The sequence below is a fragment of the Prinia subflava genome, chromosome Z (assembly GCF_021018805.1).
Source record: "Prinia subflava isolate CZ2003 ecotype Zambia chromosome Z, Cam_Psub_1.2, whole genome shotgun sequence".
In the NCBI taxonomy this organism is placed as follows: Eukaryota; Metazoa; Chordata; class Aves; order Passeriformes; family Cisticolidae; genus Prinia; species Prinia subflava.
This window is the reverse complement of record NC_086283.1, coordinates 47377196-47394615: the sequence shown is the minus strand read 5'-3', so window position 1 is coordinate 47394615 and position 17420 is coordinate 47377196. Positions and strand designations below refer to the sequence as shown.

The 17420-nt window shown below is 36.9% G+C and overlaps 1 protein-coding gene across 1 annotated transcript in view; it reads left to right on the top strand.

Moving 5' to 3' along the window:
* LOC134564177 (guanine nucleotide-binding protein G(q) subunit alpha-like) overlaps positions 1-14349 on the top strand; it is a 119587-nt gene extending 105238 nt beyond the window's left edge. Inside the window, exons 6-7 of the mRNA XM_063422870.1 lie at positions 2366-2519; positions 6033-14349. Coding sequence (XP_063278940.1) covers positions 2366-2519; positions 6033-6223 — 345 coding nt within the window. The 3' untranslated portion in view covers positions 6224-14349. The remainder of the gene's footprint in view (positions 1-2365; positions 2520-6032) is intronic.
* Positions 14350-17420: the final 3071 nt, after the last annotated feature.

Genomic DNA, 17420 nt, shown 5'->3' with positions numbered 1-17420 from the left:
GCATAAAAATTGTTTTTATCTGCTGTGACATCCATAGAATTTGAATCGTCCTTAGTATTTCAATAAACAGAGATGAAAGACAGTAGAAAGTTAAGCAGAGATTTGATTAGTCAAAAATGAATCACGTTATACTTTTTTCTTAATCAATTAATCATAGTAAAATAAAATCATTGTAGCATTTTAATTGGTTATGGCAAACTGAGGACTTGTATTTCTTTACAGACAGGTAAAATTTACTTTAAAATCTGTAGGCTGTCTCAATTCCTACAAAAATCTGCAGACTACATATCTAAATGACAACATATGAAAATGTCAGTTCACTGACCTTAACACAATTTGCTTTGATTTCCCTTTGAAATAATTTGCGAAGGGTTTATAAATACAATTTCATGGTCACCTAAATCTGTTTGGAAAAGCGTCAAGGGCCTAGAGCCCATGTCCTGTGAAGAAACCTTAGCTTGTTTAGTCCAGTGAAGAAGATACTAATACTTGCCAACAAGTATTTCTGGAAATGCAAATGTGCCATGGCGCTGAACTTTTTGCGGTGGACCATATAACAGATATAACGTCTTATTAACAATTAGTCTAAGGAGTCATGTTTTGTGCTCAGCTGTGTTGACTTTAGTGTTTCTTTCCTTTCAGAGTGAAATCCTGGCACTGTTGAATTCAATGAGTCATGAGATCTGACTGCATGAAAGCAAATGTTTTATTACTCTGTTAGTTTCTCAGTATATAAATTCAGCCATTTATTTTCATGCACCACAGCAACAATAATGTTTAACAGACTAAATCAACAACTTTTACTACAAAATTGAATGAGTTTACTTTTTTTTGTTGTTTGATATTTGTTTCAAGTTTTTGAAGTTCCCTTTCATGTTGGCCTCTCTAAAATGCAAATTAATGGAAGTAAATATACGCTCACGGCAAAACTGTCTGAGTTATCTAACAGAGTGTTGTATGGCTCAGCAACAGCAGAATCTGCAGGATTCATGTTCTTGTTGTACTCTGGAGCTCCATTTGGTTGTTGAAGTATTTTTCAGGGGGCTGCAGCTTTGAATAATAATAAAAGGAGTAAGTTAGTTCCATGTTTGCTCTGGCTCTTTATTAACCACATCAAGTCAGCCTAAAAGTTCAGAACTGATCAAATTGTAACATTATTCTACAATGATGAGAGGTTGTTACAAATAGAAATAACTGCAGGCTTTGCTGGTATTCCAACTATACTGCAAAGTGGTTTCAGGAGCAGCTATGGAGTTAAAGGCTAATCCAATTATGTTGTTACCAAAAATCAGTAAAAATAAAACTCTGTAGCCCCAGTGTAGCATTAAGACGCAGGCATTCCTTATTCGGCCAGATGCACAAGGGGATAGCTCTTCCAAATGCTGTGCATGCTGAGTGCAGGACATTTTCTGTTAATATACTGCTTGTATTCTGTGCATATGTATGTATTTTACATACATATTCATTGATTGTCCCAGAATAGACATACATATGATAATCATTTCCCCAAAGTTCTTGTCAACCTAAATAATAGTCCATTACAGTGACACCACATGTCAAGTGACCACCACTTGACACGTGGTCCCTTCCCTCTACACACGCATTCTTTTGTCCTGGTGGTCTCTTTGGTAGTACCTGGAGGTAAGCAACCCCAAAGTCATACTTAACTGCCTGGTGAACTGGTAAAAGGTAGCATAACTGGGCTGGCTGGTTGCGATCCAGTTTTTCTTCCTACAGAATAAGTGTTGTGTTATTCCATAGGCTGCTGGGTTCAGAACAATAAACACTGTATTAGTCCACCAGGTGGAAACAATTCTTCATCTGGCAACAATGCTAAAAACAATTTACAATTTTTTAAAATGCTATGTCTTAAACCTTTGGTGTAGACAAAATATTCTCAGGTTTTACATTTACTTGGGATTATTTTAAGATGATTTCTAAGAATTGCTGAACTCTGTATTCAAAATTTGGGAAAGGCGTGTAAAATAATGTTCTTAAACCTTGGATTGGTTGTCTTGTGTTGTTTGTGTCTCTACCATGAAACACTTGCATTTCAATAGCCACCAGTGAATTGGCTGATTGTAAATATGCATATTCAGACTTTGCAAATGTACCTGTTACAGCTTTCATATTTTAAAGACTATTTACACTTAACTAGCTGAATTTGCAAAAGGAAAATGCCTGAATATTTAGTTTACTGCTTGCTTATTATTATTAATTTAATTAATTGGATCTTATATATTGGTAGGAAAGTGCAAAACAGGAAATGGATCCTTTCACCAAATGGAGTGAAAATGCATGGATTTATCAAAAAAAAAAGTAAAATCTCATGACCACCAAAATTCTGCTCTCTTTTTCATTCCAGAATCGTATGGAAGAAAGCAAAGCACTCTTTAGGACAATTATCACATATCCATGGTTCCAGAACTCTTCAGTTATTCTGTTCTTAAATAAAAAAGATCTACTAGAGGAGAAAATTATGTACTCCCATCTAGTTGATTATTTTCCAGAGTATGATGGTAAGTACAGTGACATCAGAGCTCATGCTCTCTTTACACTGTAGTACTGGCAAATTGTGCTAGCCTTGTCCAAATGCTAGACAACTGGATCCTTTGATATATTCCTTAAGAAAAATACAAAAAAATCTGTAAAATGTAATTGAACTTGATAGAATTTTTAGATGGCTAAGATTTTGGTTTACACTGTAATGGCTTGTGGGTAGGATGGCAGAAACTTTACCAGGAAATCGTTGACTTTTTGATGAGTATTGTCATATTAGGAGTGAACCACACGAAACTCATTTTTCTTAAGTTAGGTTTAAATTAAAATACAAGAGTTAAAAATAAATAGAAACACATTCCTAAGTTGAACATATAGTCGTCTATATTACTGGTGTTTTGAGGTTAGCTTTTTTATAAGGTGAATACCTGAGGGGAAGTGTCTTAAGCTCTCTGTAACACTCAGAGGAGCTAGCAACCATCTGTTGCACCCTTCACTGTACCTTTTAAATCTGTCTTTTAATTTTACATTAATTATGTGAAGTTAATGTGTTTGTCCATAAAAAAAAAAGTGGGCTGTTTAAGTATTTCTATTAAAGCTGTACTTTCAGGAAGAGGGGAAGAGCTAAGTATTGCAGGGAAGAGGGGAAGAGCTAAGTATTTTGAGGTAACTGAGTGGAGAAGGCCTTGGTAACAGAGAAAAGTGGTCTATAATAAGAGGTCTGAAGAACTAAATGTTCCTATGTTTTAAAAAGAAAATCGATTTTTTCTCACCAGGAAGGAATAGCTGATTGGGAACCTGAGAAAAAGATTAAAACTCTCATGTTCAAATATGGAAAGTAATAATGGGAAAAATGTACTTTTTGTTTTCTCTTGAAGAGAACAGGTAAAAAGCCTGCAGGATCAGATCACATTATTTATAAGTCATTGTAAATTTAGTTTCATAGTATTGTACAAAAGAGAACTGGCAGTTGAGTAGAAATATGCTTGTTCTTTTGAATTTACTTTGTGTAACAAGTTCCCTAGACAATATCCCAAAGGTGACTAGACCCTACAGTCTGTTCTGCTACCTCCTCTCAAGTGTTGACAAAGCCCGTGTAAAATGCTTGTCCAGAGAAAAAGAAAAAAGAAATAAGGAAAAAAAAAAAAAAAAAGAATTCAAACACTTCCTTAGCAGAAACTTTGTTTCTTTGTTTCTCTTGTCCTTTGCCATTGGTGAGGGGAAAAAAAATATTGTGCACTATTAAGGACGTGGGAGTGAAGTCTGGCAAGTCTTCAAGAATCTTTTGTTTCTTAATTCTGCAGATCTTGCAGGAAGTTACAGTTTGATTTGATTACTTCTGGTGGTAGGATGGGATCTGTTGCTTGCAGAGATCACCATGTGGTCCCCTTTTCTGTCCCAGTATGCTGGGGATGTGGGAAGTGGGAGATCTAAGGAAGGCATCAGAAATAGGTATTTTTCAGCTGGATTGCTTCTCTCACCTTCAGAAGGGAGAAAGCCTAGGGCTGGGAACTGCTGGCCAGGGTGGCAAATTGGACAGATTAAATAAAGGAGTTCTGCTGCACAGTGCATTAGTATGACCTTTGAAATAGAGGCCAAGCCATACTCCTAGGCCAGTGTATCACATGAAGACATGCTTTGCATGCTAATACTAGACATCTGACTCACAGGCTGGAGAGGGAGAGAGGGCAAACACAAAAAGAGGCTATAGTTGGGAGGAAAAGAAGAAAAAAATATTGATGTAGCACTTAGGTAGAAACTGCTGATCAGGGAGAGCAATGGGCAAGAAAGCTACTAACTCATATGATTGTTCTTTTCTAAGTCTCTTACTTAGACCAGAACCACTTTGCCGTGTAAATTTAACATTAATTCATTCCATTTTTTTAAGTTCCTGAGGTCATAGACATACTTTTCCATGCTTGAACCTCAATGAGATAAAAGTTTAAATAACATAAGAGTAAGGGTGTGAAAATTTGGGTATATCTCTGAACAGGCCAATGGATTTTGAGAAAACGCTGTGTGTAGCTACTGTGAAACTGTTTAATAAAACTGTAGGAAACCATTTAAAAAACGAAGTGATTTATTTTAAGGAAATTGTTGTCTTTGGAAGCCTAAGAATTTTCTTCACAAATACTCACATATATATGTGCTTTTAATATTGCTGCTCTTTATCTATAGAGTCTGGTGACCATGCTAAAGGCTGGAGCCAGTTGTGTTTTAGAAGCTGTACAAGTGTTGGACAGTCCTCTGTGTTGCCTCAGAGAGCTTATTATCTGTTTCCATCCCTAAATCTCAGAAAGATGATACACTTATCATCTGTGTATGTATGCACATGTATGTACATCTGTTCACATGCATACAACCCACATGTTGCCAAAGCTCACTGCCCCTCCACATAGATCTGTGGCACACCAGAAAGTGTGTGCTTTCCCTTCCATACATTCCCTTCCTGAATTTTACAGTTACACAGATTGGAAATGTTAAAAATTTTAAGCTTGAAGTATTAAAAATAAGCTCTGTTATCCAGTTGTTGTAATCTATGGACCTGTGCTGGGCACCAAGCTATTGATTTTGTAATTACTGAAGGACAGAGCTACACATAACAGCTGGGTGCTGTATTTATATTGCTGTGTAACAGCGGGACTTACGGAAGAGGAGGAGGCAACAGCACAGAAAAATGTGTGTTCTCTAGAAACCCACATTTCAGAAACAGGAGAGTAAGGCAACAATGACTTTTGGTGGCAGCACAAGAATAATGGAACAAGATTCACCATCATGTGGCTTAAGTTCTTGCTTCTGCACTGCTTTTTTGCCTGTGGACATGAATGAATCCTCACTGTTCCAGGCTGGAAGTAATTACCTTCTGTGATTTTTTTAAGCTCTTTCCTTCTGAGCATTACAATTTTAATTTAGATCTCTTAGGATCATTAACGTACACAATTTAGATACCAGCTGATTGGTTAGAACATGAGCCTTTTGCAGGCAACAGTTTCAGCTGGAGAGCAGCTGTGAATTTTATTATCACTTAAAGTAAATTAAGTTCTATTGATGACAGTGTCAGACACAGCTCAGGATATAATTTCATTATGCTTCCTACTAAAATCCATATAAAACTAGTGAATCTTGCACTGCTAAAATAACTGAAGTGTAATTTAAATATAGTAGATGTAGACTGAACATTCACCATTGCTACTAGCTTTTTGAAGATTTCATGATATAGCTAGATTTTTATTTTCGTTCTCTGCATTTATAAATCACCTGTTTTAAAACAGGTGATTTATCTTGTTGAAGAAAGAAGAAGCAGCAAAAGAGCAGCTCTGACTTGGTGAACTTCTGAAATTTCCTTCCATCTTTATTTTTAATAGTTCCTACCACAAAGAATGCAACTAGTATATGATACTGATATATTGATAGTAAAAGGTTCCTTCCATCTTCTCTTATGTAGGGATCACAGACTAAGGCTTCCTTATTTTCTTTTAAAGAAGTGGAAATGCAAAATTGATTTTAAGAAAGCTGAATTTCTTTTCTTACAGGACCACAGCGGGATGCACAGGCAGCACGAGAGTTCATCCTGAAGATGTTCGTAGACCTGAATCCAGACAGTGACAAAATTATCTACTCTCACTTCACATGTGCTACAGACACAGAGAACATCCGCTTCGTCTTTGCTGCTGTCAAGGACACGATTCTACAGTTAAACCTGAAGGAGTACAACCTGGTCTAACTGTACCTGGGGGATCCTCCAAAACCAACTTTCCATGATTGAAGATACAAGAGGGACTGTATTATAATCTGTGAAAACGATTTGCATAATACTAATTTATTGCCGGCCTGGACTCTGTGAATGTCCACAGCGTTTGTAGTTAATATTATGATTTTATTTAAAGTATATGGAGGAAAAACAAAAGATGCTGAAGTACATTCACAGCACATTTCCTCATTTTTTAGGCAAAACCTTGTGACTCAATGTGTTTCAAATTCTCAGTCGTACATTTACAAAGGATGGCAGTTTTTTGCTATTGAGGCAAAATCAAGCTGGTTTCCTCTTTCCCTAACCCTTTCTCTCCCCCTCCTTTCCTACTCCCCTTATCTTTTAAAAGGTACAATGGCCTTTTTTTCCCCCCAGTTGCATTCTTGGGTGAAATATTTTCTGTTGAGTGATTTGGTTAGGAAAACACTATCATCACAGTTCAAGTCATAAGTCATTCTAATTTTATAGTATGTACTTTCTTTGAAGGATCAAAACGTATTGATACTGTGATTTTTAAATTCTTTACATTGGTGTCTTCATTCTGTCTTCACTTCTGAGACTAGAATATTGGGATTGCAAAACAGAATTACAGTTATCTAAGGATAATAAATGTAACCATGGTTTTGCAGTTAAGAAAGGTGCACAGAAGACAGTAATGAAGTAATGAAGACACAGTCTGGGATGTACATGGAATATATTAGAACCTCTTTTTAATTGCCGTGTGCCATTTCTTTCTCTCTTCTTTTGTTCACCAATGCCAAATAGAAAAGTCATAGACACTACATTTTCCCCAGTGGCTACAGCCTGAAACAGTGTTTTTCTCAGTTGTGTGGGGTGTTTTTTCTTAAGTTAGACCTTTTTTTAAGTGTTCTTTTTCCACAGTAGAAAAATTACTTTTTATTATACAAAATTCATGTTGCCAAATATGGCTTTTTATAAAACCATTGCGCTTGAAATGTAAGATGTTGATTGAAATGCCAAATGGATGGGTTGGGAACTGACCTGATTGAATCAACTGCCAAGTGATTAACACACACAGTTTCAGTTCATATGTTCCCTTTTTTAGAAAGTGTACCATTTTCTAATGCCAAAACCAACATGTAAGGGAATACGCTATGAGGTGTACCATGCACCCGCATGTAGTCTAGTAGTTTAAAGGCAGTTTAGATCTCACATTTTGACAGTTTTGACATGAGATTGTTTTCCATAGTAATGTCAAGGCACCTTCAGTTGTATTGCAAGAAGTTATTGATGAAAGATCATGTTCAGGAACCTTTTTTGATAAGGTTGATCGTTAATTGATTCACAGGCATTTCATAGGCTTTCATGCAAACTAGCCTCTCTCAGTGTTCTTTAGAAGAGATTTATAAATGTAAATGAAGCAGTGAGAAAATCATTCTTGAAATTTAAATGTGCAATTTTTTATCAACAAAAGTGCAGCACAGATTGATGAGCCTTTTTTCTGCAGCTTAGGTTGAAAGGTGTTTTTTGACTAGGTGTGTGATTGCTAGCAAGAAAACACTGAAGTTGGGACATGTAATTGGATTGATTATCTATAAGGCCAGCTGTTACTAGAGTGCACTTAACACAAGAACAGCTGCCACATAGCAGCGGATGGGAGGTGGAAAAAATGGCTTGTTAGTTGATTACCAAAGTTAACAGTAAATACTAATGAGATGTTTTTCATCCTTAACCCTCCCAGATCCAAAAGAACGATAATAAGAACAGTTGCTATTTTTTTGCTCCCTCTTAAAACACCTTGTAATTTAAAACTGGTTGTAGGTATAGTGCAATTACGAATGCTATAATCATTGTACATACATATATATATATATATATGGCAGCATCCATATTGGCTTTGTAATCATTAATTTTTGGCAAATTGAATGTGCTGTATTGATATGTATCTATGTAATTGTATTGTATGTCTTATAGCTAATTCACATTTTAAATAATGTTATTTTATTTACTTTTTTAAGAGAGAAGAATGTAAATTTTGTCAGTTTATTTCTGACTAGGGATTTGTTGTTGTTTTTATTTACAAAACAAAATACTATAGTACAGAGCGGTACTAGCATTGTGCTGTATAAAATCATTTGCACATTCCTGAGAAGTAAATTGGAGACACCAAGACAGAGACAATTCACAGTCAAAAAAATGCTCAAATATTGTCAGGGCTTTATACAGCTGATGAAAACAATCCTATTAGAAGAATTCATGCCATTATATATCATATTGGAACATAAGCTTTAACTATTAATTTAAATTTTTATTTGATTGAGATTAGATTACTTTCACTTTCCTAATAGCTTTATTGGAAAAGTAAATTCAGAGATATTTCAAGCTATTTTACTTAAGTACGAATGCATATATACTGTTGCTCTAAAAATACCATAATAAAATGCAAAACATCGGATTAGTCTTTCAGAAACCATGGAAACCTTAGGTATAAAAACAACAACCAAAAAGTCACCATTATTAATAATTTTAAGGAGTTAAAGTGTTTTATTTAATGAAGCTTGAAGCAGGTAGATCAAGATTATAAAAAGTGACACTGACATTCTGAATAGGGGATCAGAGCAGTGACTCTTTCTTATATACAACTTAACAAAATTAGTCCTGATCATGCTATAAATGCAACAGAGCTTCTGTTTTCACAGTTCCACTGTTGATAATATCTCTTTTTATAACCTGGGAATACTTTGCCCACACTGGATTCAGTGCTATAAATGGAACTGTAGCCAAGAAATGAAGAAAAAAAAAAAAAAAAAAAAAAGTGGGGGGAAGGAGAAAAAAAAAAAAAACCCACAACCCAACAAAAAGCCACACCAGACAGTTGTGTCTAACATAAGTTTGGGGTTTTTTCATTTGTTGGGTTATTTTTTTTTCGTATAGGATATTGGGTGGGGGAGAAGGAAATGTGGTTCCAAATTTTGTATAAAAACAAAACAAAAGTTTACTCATGCTTTATAGTTATATTGTGATTGCAAAAGTTTTCAAGAGTGTGTGCCACCGGGCTATTTTCTGGTATTTTTTAGGTAAGTTGAACCTGTGGCAATGTTTAGATCATTGAGCATGTTCTGGGAAAAAAAATATTCAGCATGCCGAGGCAAGCTTTACATGAATCACCTAACACAGCATTGCAATATGACAGTTTACAAAACATTTTCTTTTTAAATAACACAGCTGTCCCCACTTGTAGTATATTCCATTGTGGTGGTGGTGGTGGTGGTGTTGCTGTTGTTTTAATTGGTGGTTTCTACTATGCCTTATAGTGCTTAAATCCAGAAGTTTGTGCCTCTAACATGAAGCTGAAGGCAAAAACATCAAGACAGAAACCCTTTTAACTTTGCCAAAATGATGTGTTTTCTTTGAATGTTGTAAATGGGGGAGGAGGGAAGGAAAATGCCTTGGGAACCTGTGTATTCTAAATGTTCACTAGCACAAGAAGGCTGTAATACGTGTTTTACAGAAACCTGGAACTTGCCTTTTTCACAAATTACCTGGCACTGTCCTTACAGATGTAGGGTGATGCAGCTATAAGGGCAGTTTACTCTTTATAATTCAGTCTCTTTTGATTGTTAAGGTGTATAGACTGTACTTTTTAATCATACTGCCACATGATTTTGAATCACTTTTTAAAGTTTGAAAATGGAGAAGAGACTTTCAATGCTGGATAACAGTCAGAATTGACTGCATGATTTGCAAAAACTCTATATGGGGGAAAAGGGCTGCATATAGATATTGCTAGACTCCCAGCCTTGAGTTGTAAGGTGCAGAAGACTTTCAGATTATTCAACTTCATGACCCTTTCCTTGTTAAACATTCTTCACAAAAGAATGAAATATTAGGAAAAAACAAAGACATGTTAACCCACATGAAAAAAATAAAATTTAGACATTTAATTTATTACATGTGCTGCTATTCTTGGAGCTCTGTGCATAGTTTCCTGCAGACTATTACATTAGTGAACTAATGAAGTGTTCACAGCATATTAACAAGGCCTACACGTGACCTACCTCTAATTAACAGATCAGTAAAGTAGCTATGTTTTGGAGAGACTGACATAAGTAATTTAGAAAATTTAAATGTCCTGGTATTTAATTAACCATGGTATTGTAGAAATTCACACTTTTACAAATACAGTCCCTCTTTTGACATAAACCACAAATTCTAGAATTTAATAGACATTAAACAACTAAAGCATTTCCAGCTTGTTAGGTTAGTGGAAATTTTGCAAAACAATAGCTTTAGTTGGAGAAATGGTGATATTTTCTTTGGTTTGCCTTTTGGTTATCTGTAGGATTTTGAGTTCTATCAGTCAAACAAATTTTTCTGTGTAGTCAATACATTGGGGTCACGGTTTAGATAATTAAAGTATTTTACTGTAAGTTTATCTTGAGCTTTTTCACAGTAGTCATGCTGCAGGTGAGAAAGGAATAGAGATTTTGAAAACAGTGTCAGAAGATACATTAAGTTTAATTAAAATCAGTTGGAAGTTTTTTTCTCTCAAAATACAGTTTAAGCTGATTTCCTTGTTTACCATGCTGCAAGAAATCCTTATTTGACCAGTTCTTAATATTTTTTTTTCTTTTAAGGAAGGAGTGTCAAATACATTTTTAAACTTAAGAATATTTAAGAATAACATTTGCTGTTCTTAAAGTGCCACGTAAATGCATGTATTGTGTGTTGCTTGAGGAACAGAAACAGGTTTTTTTAAAAACTAATACTGTACAGTTTTGGCCCCTCAAAAATGTTGTTGGTTAAAAATACAGTATTTTTGGCCACACCTTCATACTGTAGTATCTTCATTCCTTGAAATTTTGTTTTTCTGGAATATTTGGGCTTGTTGTTCTCTTCTCATTATGGTAAATGTTGGATTGATGTATTACTCAAAAACTACTTTTTAATTATACGTGTTCCATCATCGTCTAAATACTAAAATTTCCAGAATATTTTTCTTACAGCCAGATGTTCAAAACATTTGGGGTTTGTTACAGTGGAGAAGGTAATTTGACAGTATTGTAAAAGGTTTGGTGTTTCTTTGGCTTGTGTACAATGGAAATTCAGAAGCATGGAAGGAAAGAAATAAAACCTATGCCCAGGAAAAGAAAATTTGAACTTTGCAGACAGTGAGGCAGATTTCTTAAGGATTTTTGGATGATTGCAGTACTACTGCAAGAGCAGTGTATTAGATCTTTTTGTTCACCTATGTCATGACAAGTAACAGAAAGAGGCCTACGTTCAATTTTCAGGAGTTTGATTCATACGTGGTTGACAATCAGTGGATCTTAGACTGTCATTACTGAAAAAATAGTATTTCAGGCAAGCTGCAAAAATCAGTTGGTTCTCTATTAAGTGAACAAAACAGTTGAGGTAAAAATCCTGGAGTGCAAACAGTTTGCCTAAGCAAGGACGAGAGTGAGTGATTCCTCATTTTTCTTTCCAGTTGCAGAACGTATAGGAGAAGGATCAGTCACTAGGGAAGGATTTATTTTATGTCTGTGTCTTGGAGAAGATAATGTCAACAAACTACAGTGTCAGTTGTGACCTTTAGATATGTGAAATATATGTAGAAACTGTATCTGTGTGATAAGTTGTGCATACTTGTGGTTAAAACCTTAGATCAGATACTGTGATCATCTCACCCAAGTACCAAGCACTTTGTAGGATACTGTCCCAAACATCTAGGAATTGTAGAATATTTATAAACTGCCACAAAATACACAATTGCCAGATCCTCAGGAGCACACCTGGTATCAGTATCTGATGTGAAGGCACCAGACCCCCTCTCACAGCTTGTTACTACCAAGACCTTCTCTGATCCTGGTTTTCATCTGCTCATAGCTTTCCCTCTCCCTTATGTCAGCCCTGCTGCTTTTTCACTGAACGGGGGTGGAGAAAAAACACCTTCTTTTTGCTCTTCTTGCTTGGCTGCTTTATTAGTCTAATTTTCAGGGGTTCAGCCAGTTCGGCTGACCAATGGTTCCAAGAAGTGAGAAGCTGACCAAGTGGAAGAGGTAGAATTGTGTGGCCCAAAGGCTTAGAAATTAGGAAAAAAGAGAGTAACACTTTCCTCCCTGAAAACCTAGTCCTAGTGCTGTAGTTCCTAAACCCTTCATTTTATGCACTTTGTGGGCTATTAGCTATTCTGGCTTGTAAGTGTTGCACTTTTCATTTTTAAAGGTCTTACTTTAGGGAAAAAAAATTATAGAAATTACAGAACAAGGTAAATACTTGCTCCCCTTTAAGAATCACAAGTTTCTGTGTACATGAACTAAATGCAACTGTAGTCAGACTGATGACTGATGCCAAGAAGTCAGACTTAGTGTTAAGGATGGAAAAATGCAAGAATTGGACTTCTACTCATCTCACAAAAAAAAAAAAAAAAAAAAAAAAAAAAAAAAAAAAAAAAAAAAAAACCACACCCAAACAAATCCAAACGGGTTATTTTCCAGTAAGATCTAAAAAGAAAAAGAAAATGTTTTCTATCTTATTTAAAATGCTGTGTTGCTGGGTATGACATTCAAGGTTTAATGGTTTAATGTGTCTTTGTCCAAGGCACTTCTTTCTCAATTCACTCTCATTTATCACACTCGTTAATTGCTTCCTGCCATCTAAAGAAAATACAGTGTTGCTTTATGTATGTGCACTCTGGAATACTTTCTGATCCTTGCGAATTAAATGTAAATTGGTCTGGTAAAATTCAACAACTGATTATACGTAGTACAGCTGAAGAGGAACACACTTTCTGCCTAATCTTGTTCCTCCTGCCATTCTGTTTTGATTATTTTTTGGTATCTTTCCTTAATCCTGTTTGCCACAAAGAGAATGTTTCTTGACGTACCAGATTGAATTCTGGTAGTCGCTATAGAGTTGATACTGGGTGCATTAAAGACAACTTGAGAATAAGAACAGCTTCAGAAGGTTCCTGTAATCAGGAGGAGATACAATTAGCCTTTTGGACAGGCATTTCAGAAAACAAAATTATAACACTATAGTTGGAATAAAATCACTTGAAGGATGTTATAGGCAAACGTGCGCCAAATTTTGCCATTTTAGTATGTCATTTTGCATTGTCAGTTGAGAGCTGTTTGCTGAGATGTTGCTGAAAATTTGCCTTTTTTCCTGCAGTCCTGTATGAGGTGGTTAATGCAATGATCAGGTTGGCACTCAACTGAAAAGATGCATTGATTTGACAATAAATTGAAATGTATTCTTGCAGAGACTATTGCATAAGATTACTTTATATGATGCTAACAACAACAAGAAAGGTATTTGCATGCAGTAAATATTTAAGACATTGCACTTTTATACATTTATTATGAAGAGAAATCACTCTCTCCCTAAAAATAAAATTCCATTTATCTCACAATGAAGTATCTGGAGTCTCTTAACAGCTGTCAGTTACTTGTGCTCACAAATGTGATTAATGTATACTAGAGGTTAATTAATCTGTTGTCACATGCTGCAGAATACTTGGTTTATTTCAAATGCTGGTTTTGGAAAGGCAGAACAATGTTTTTATTACTGTCTTGGTGACTGCTTTTCTCAGCATGGTTTTAAGAGAACCCTCACAGTTACAGATAAGTTACTGATTTATTGTAGCTCAAGAAATTAACTTATTTACTATTTATTATGAAGGTTTTTCTTCAAATGCTTTAGAACTTCACTATTTCATCTCACTTTGCTGAAGTTAAGCCACCTGAGTGTAATTGAGAGGCAAAAGGCTAGATATAATCGTAGACAAATTTGATATTTCCCTTGCATAATAATATTTTAACCTATAAATCAATTACATGACTATAATTCAGATGATGGAGCTATTCCTCTTGAATTGCAACAGGCTGTGGTGGTACTAAGAAGAAATCAGTTTTCCTTATCTTTTATACATAATCATATTATTCAGATTCTTTACAAGATGTTGGAAGTGTTCAAATGATGTTGTGACTAATACATGTGAAACAGCTTAATTGATTTTTGGTATTTAATATGGTCTAGAAATTGTTGGAATCTCATGTAAGAAATTACAGAAATGGTGCAACAAGTGGAAGATCTCTGTGGTTATGGATTAAATAATAATTCTCTTTTTATACATATTCACACTCATACATGCTGATTTTATTTCTGCTAATACAAAACAAAAGCAACTCCACTGTAGATAGCAGAACATAACCCTCAATTAAAAACCAGAAGAGCAAAACATTATATAGCTAGAAGGTAGGTACAGGGCTTAACCTAGATGATGGTGTACAATGTAAGTGAGCACAACAGATTTCCTAAGCAAAGTTATGTAAACTGAGAAATCATTTGTGAGTCATTTAGGTGACTACTCACTTGTTCAAGGTTATTAGAAAAAAAACACCAAACTGGATTTGAGGTACTTTATCAGCATCTCTCTAGGAGACTTCTTTAAACATTTTGCAGTACAAAACAATGTAGGTTAAAATTCTTTCTCCCTTACTCTGATGTTCAAGAGTTGAGAAATACACACTCATACTCACAATACATACATTGCAGGATGCATAAATGAATGCCTCCAAACGCAGCAGAGGGGAGTAGAGTAATCTGCAAGGCTTGGAAGGCAAACCTAATGGCCCCAGTCATGCAGATGAAAATGATTTTGCCAATTTACCTGCAAAATACACATAATTATCTTCTCAGTAGAAAATATTACAGCTTCAACATCCTAGCACATAGTCTTTTTAGTTCTAATTTAAGGCTTGTTAATTAACAATTCTTCGGTTGTTCTAATAGAAATGGGAAAGAATTGTTGTCTTACCCTAGGCTACAAAAACAGCTTAAAAAAGCTTAACAGCCTTTCCTGAACTCTCAGTGATTTAATGTCCTGATTTGATGTCTTAGAGAGCCATGAGTATGACCTTTATTTAGCACAGCAGGCAAAAAGGTCCTAACCACAAAAAGTTAATGAAAAGCAGACAAGTTTAGCTGCTGCAGATTCCGTTTCTGCAATCTATTCATACTGGCTTAGTCTTTGCTTTCAATAATGCTGTGACCAACACAATTTAGGAGAAGGAAAATAGTTGCCCTTGTCTACCTGGAGGTCTTTTGAGGAAAACTTTGATTCCACTAACATCTGTGAAAAAGAAATCTGCTTCTCAGAAGAGGCTTCTTTTACAGCTGATTATCTGAAATTTCCAAACATTAACTTGGTAGTTGAAGGTCTGTAAGTGACAGAGATTAAAACATTGAAAGAAAAGTGTGTATTTCTGTCACGTAGGCTGACAAGGCATTATTTAAAATGCTTATGGGTGCATGGAAATTGCTGTTCAGTTCACAGTAATCACTTTGGCCTGTTGTGTCACCTGTGAACCCAGAGCCCTAAGGAGTGGAAGTTTTAACAAAAGTCATTATGTCTGATGTTTCTGCATTCAAAGCAAGAGCAGATGTGCTGCTGCTTTAGTGGAGCAAAATTCCTCTACAAAAGAGATACCTGTTTGCTTCCTTCTCCTATCATTATATATTAAAACCCAACCCAACAAACAAAAACCCCAATTGAGCAAATAAACAAAACCTCCCAAAGGAGCTGGGAAGGCTTATGACAACCTACATACACATTCCATACAACAGTTTCCAGCCATGTTGTTTGAGGCTCCAAGTGCCCAGGAGGTTTACAAATGTGACTGCTGGCTGTTATGTTGAGCCTGTAGTTGCATAAAGCCTGTAATGTCAGGCGGGATTCAATATGGGACATGAAGTAAGTGTATACTGTTCTGTAAGAAGATGCATTCCTCAGGTGGCAAGAGAAGTAGGTAATGATAGGTGGCCATTAACCATGTACTGAGATTTATGGTGAGAACAGGCAAGACACTGGAATGTGAAGCATCCACAGACCAAAGTTACTGGTGCAGGAGGGGACTTTCTTATTGCTGAAAACTATTATGCTTAGACCAAAAATACACTGGGAAAACAGCAGGGTGGCATACATCATACCACTTAATAAAAATTCCTTTGAAAATAAAATTGGTAAAGTCTGAGGCATTTTGCCAAGATTTCAAGGCTATCATTAAAAGGAACACAAGTTGAGAATGTATCTGTGCACATACTACCTAGCAGTAAATTCAGGAGCTGTGATGTCTGGAAAATGGCATATATAAATAATGACATAAAGAATTCAACACTAAGCCAATTGCAGGCAGCACAATTTTACTTCTTTCATCAGACAGGTACAAATGCTTTAAAGTATATTTTTCTATTTGTATGTGCACATTTCTATTGGCATAGCAAGCATATCCAGGCATTTTGTGATGTCTGAGAGTGCCATAGTCTTACAGATAATGCTTACCTATTGTAAAGAATTTTCAGAAAGTTACTGTAAAATCATTGTAATTTCATAGTTGTTAATGAAACTACAAGTTGTATTTTTGTTGGGTTTGGTTTTGTTGTTGGTTTTTGGGGGATTTTTGCCTTAAATTAAACAAGTTTATTTTAAAGGTGTTTCTATGAGAGCCTGACTTTCTTGATATTTTACGCCAAAGTACAGCTGTGGTTTTGCTGCTGCCTGAAGGGGATTAGGTTTCACAGACTATAATGCCAGTGAGGAAAGCATGAATGCTGTGGACCAGAAGGAATCTGAGAGAGCCAGGCACCTTTCCTGGCTCTGCCTCCTTGCCCTCTCCCCAGAGGAGCGGGAGGCAGGAGGGGCCAGAAGCCCTGGCTCGGGGCTCCGTGGCAGGCTGAGGAGGAGAGCCGGAGCCGCCCGGGGCAGCGCCGGGAGGAGCCGGGGGTCCCCGGGGCGCTGGGCAGCGCAGCTCCTCGCCCCGACCGCCCCCGCAACCCGCTCTGCTCCGCTGCCGCTCGCACGGTGCCCGCCTCTCTGCGCATCCGCCGCCCTTCCCTGGCACGGCACCGCCGGCTCCCGCAGCCCCCCGAGCCTTGCGGGACCCCCGCAGCCCCTCGCTGCCTCCCTGCGGGCGGTGCCGCGTCCCCGGCAGCCCACGGCCAGCGCCGCGCACAGCCCGCCGCCCTGCAGGGCCACCCCCGCCCGGTTCTGTCACCATCCCTCCGCCGCTGGCTCGAGGGAAACGCCCACGGCGCCCACCCGGCTGCAGGAACTGCCCCGTGGCACCGGGTGACAGCAGGGCTTGGCAGAGGGGCTGGAGGTGCTGGGGTCATCCTCTCATCAGTCCAGGGGTGTCCTTTATGTCTC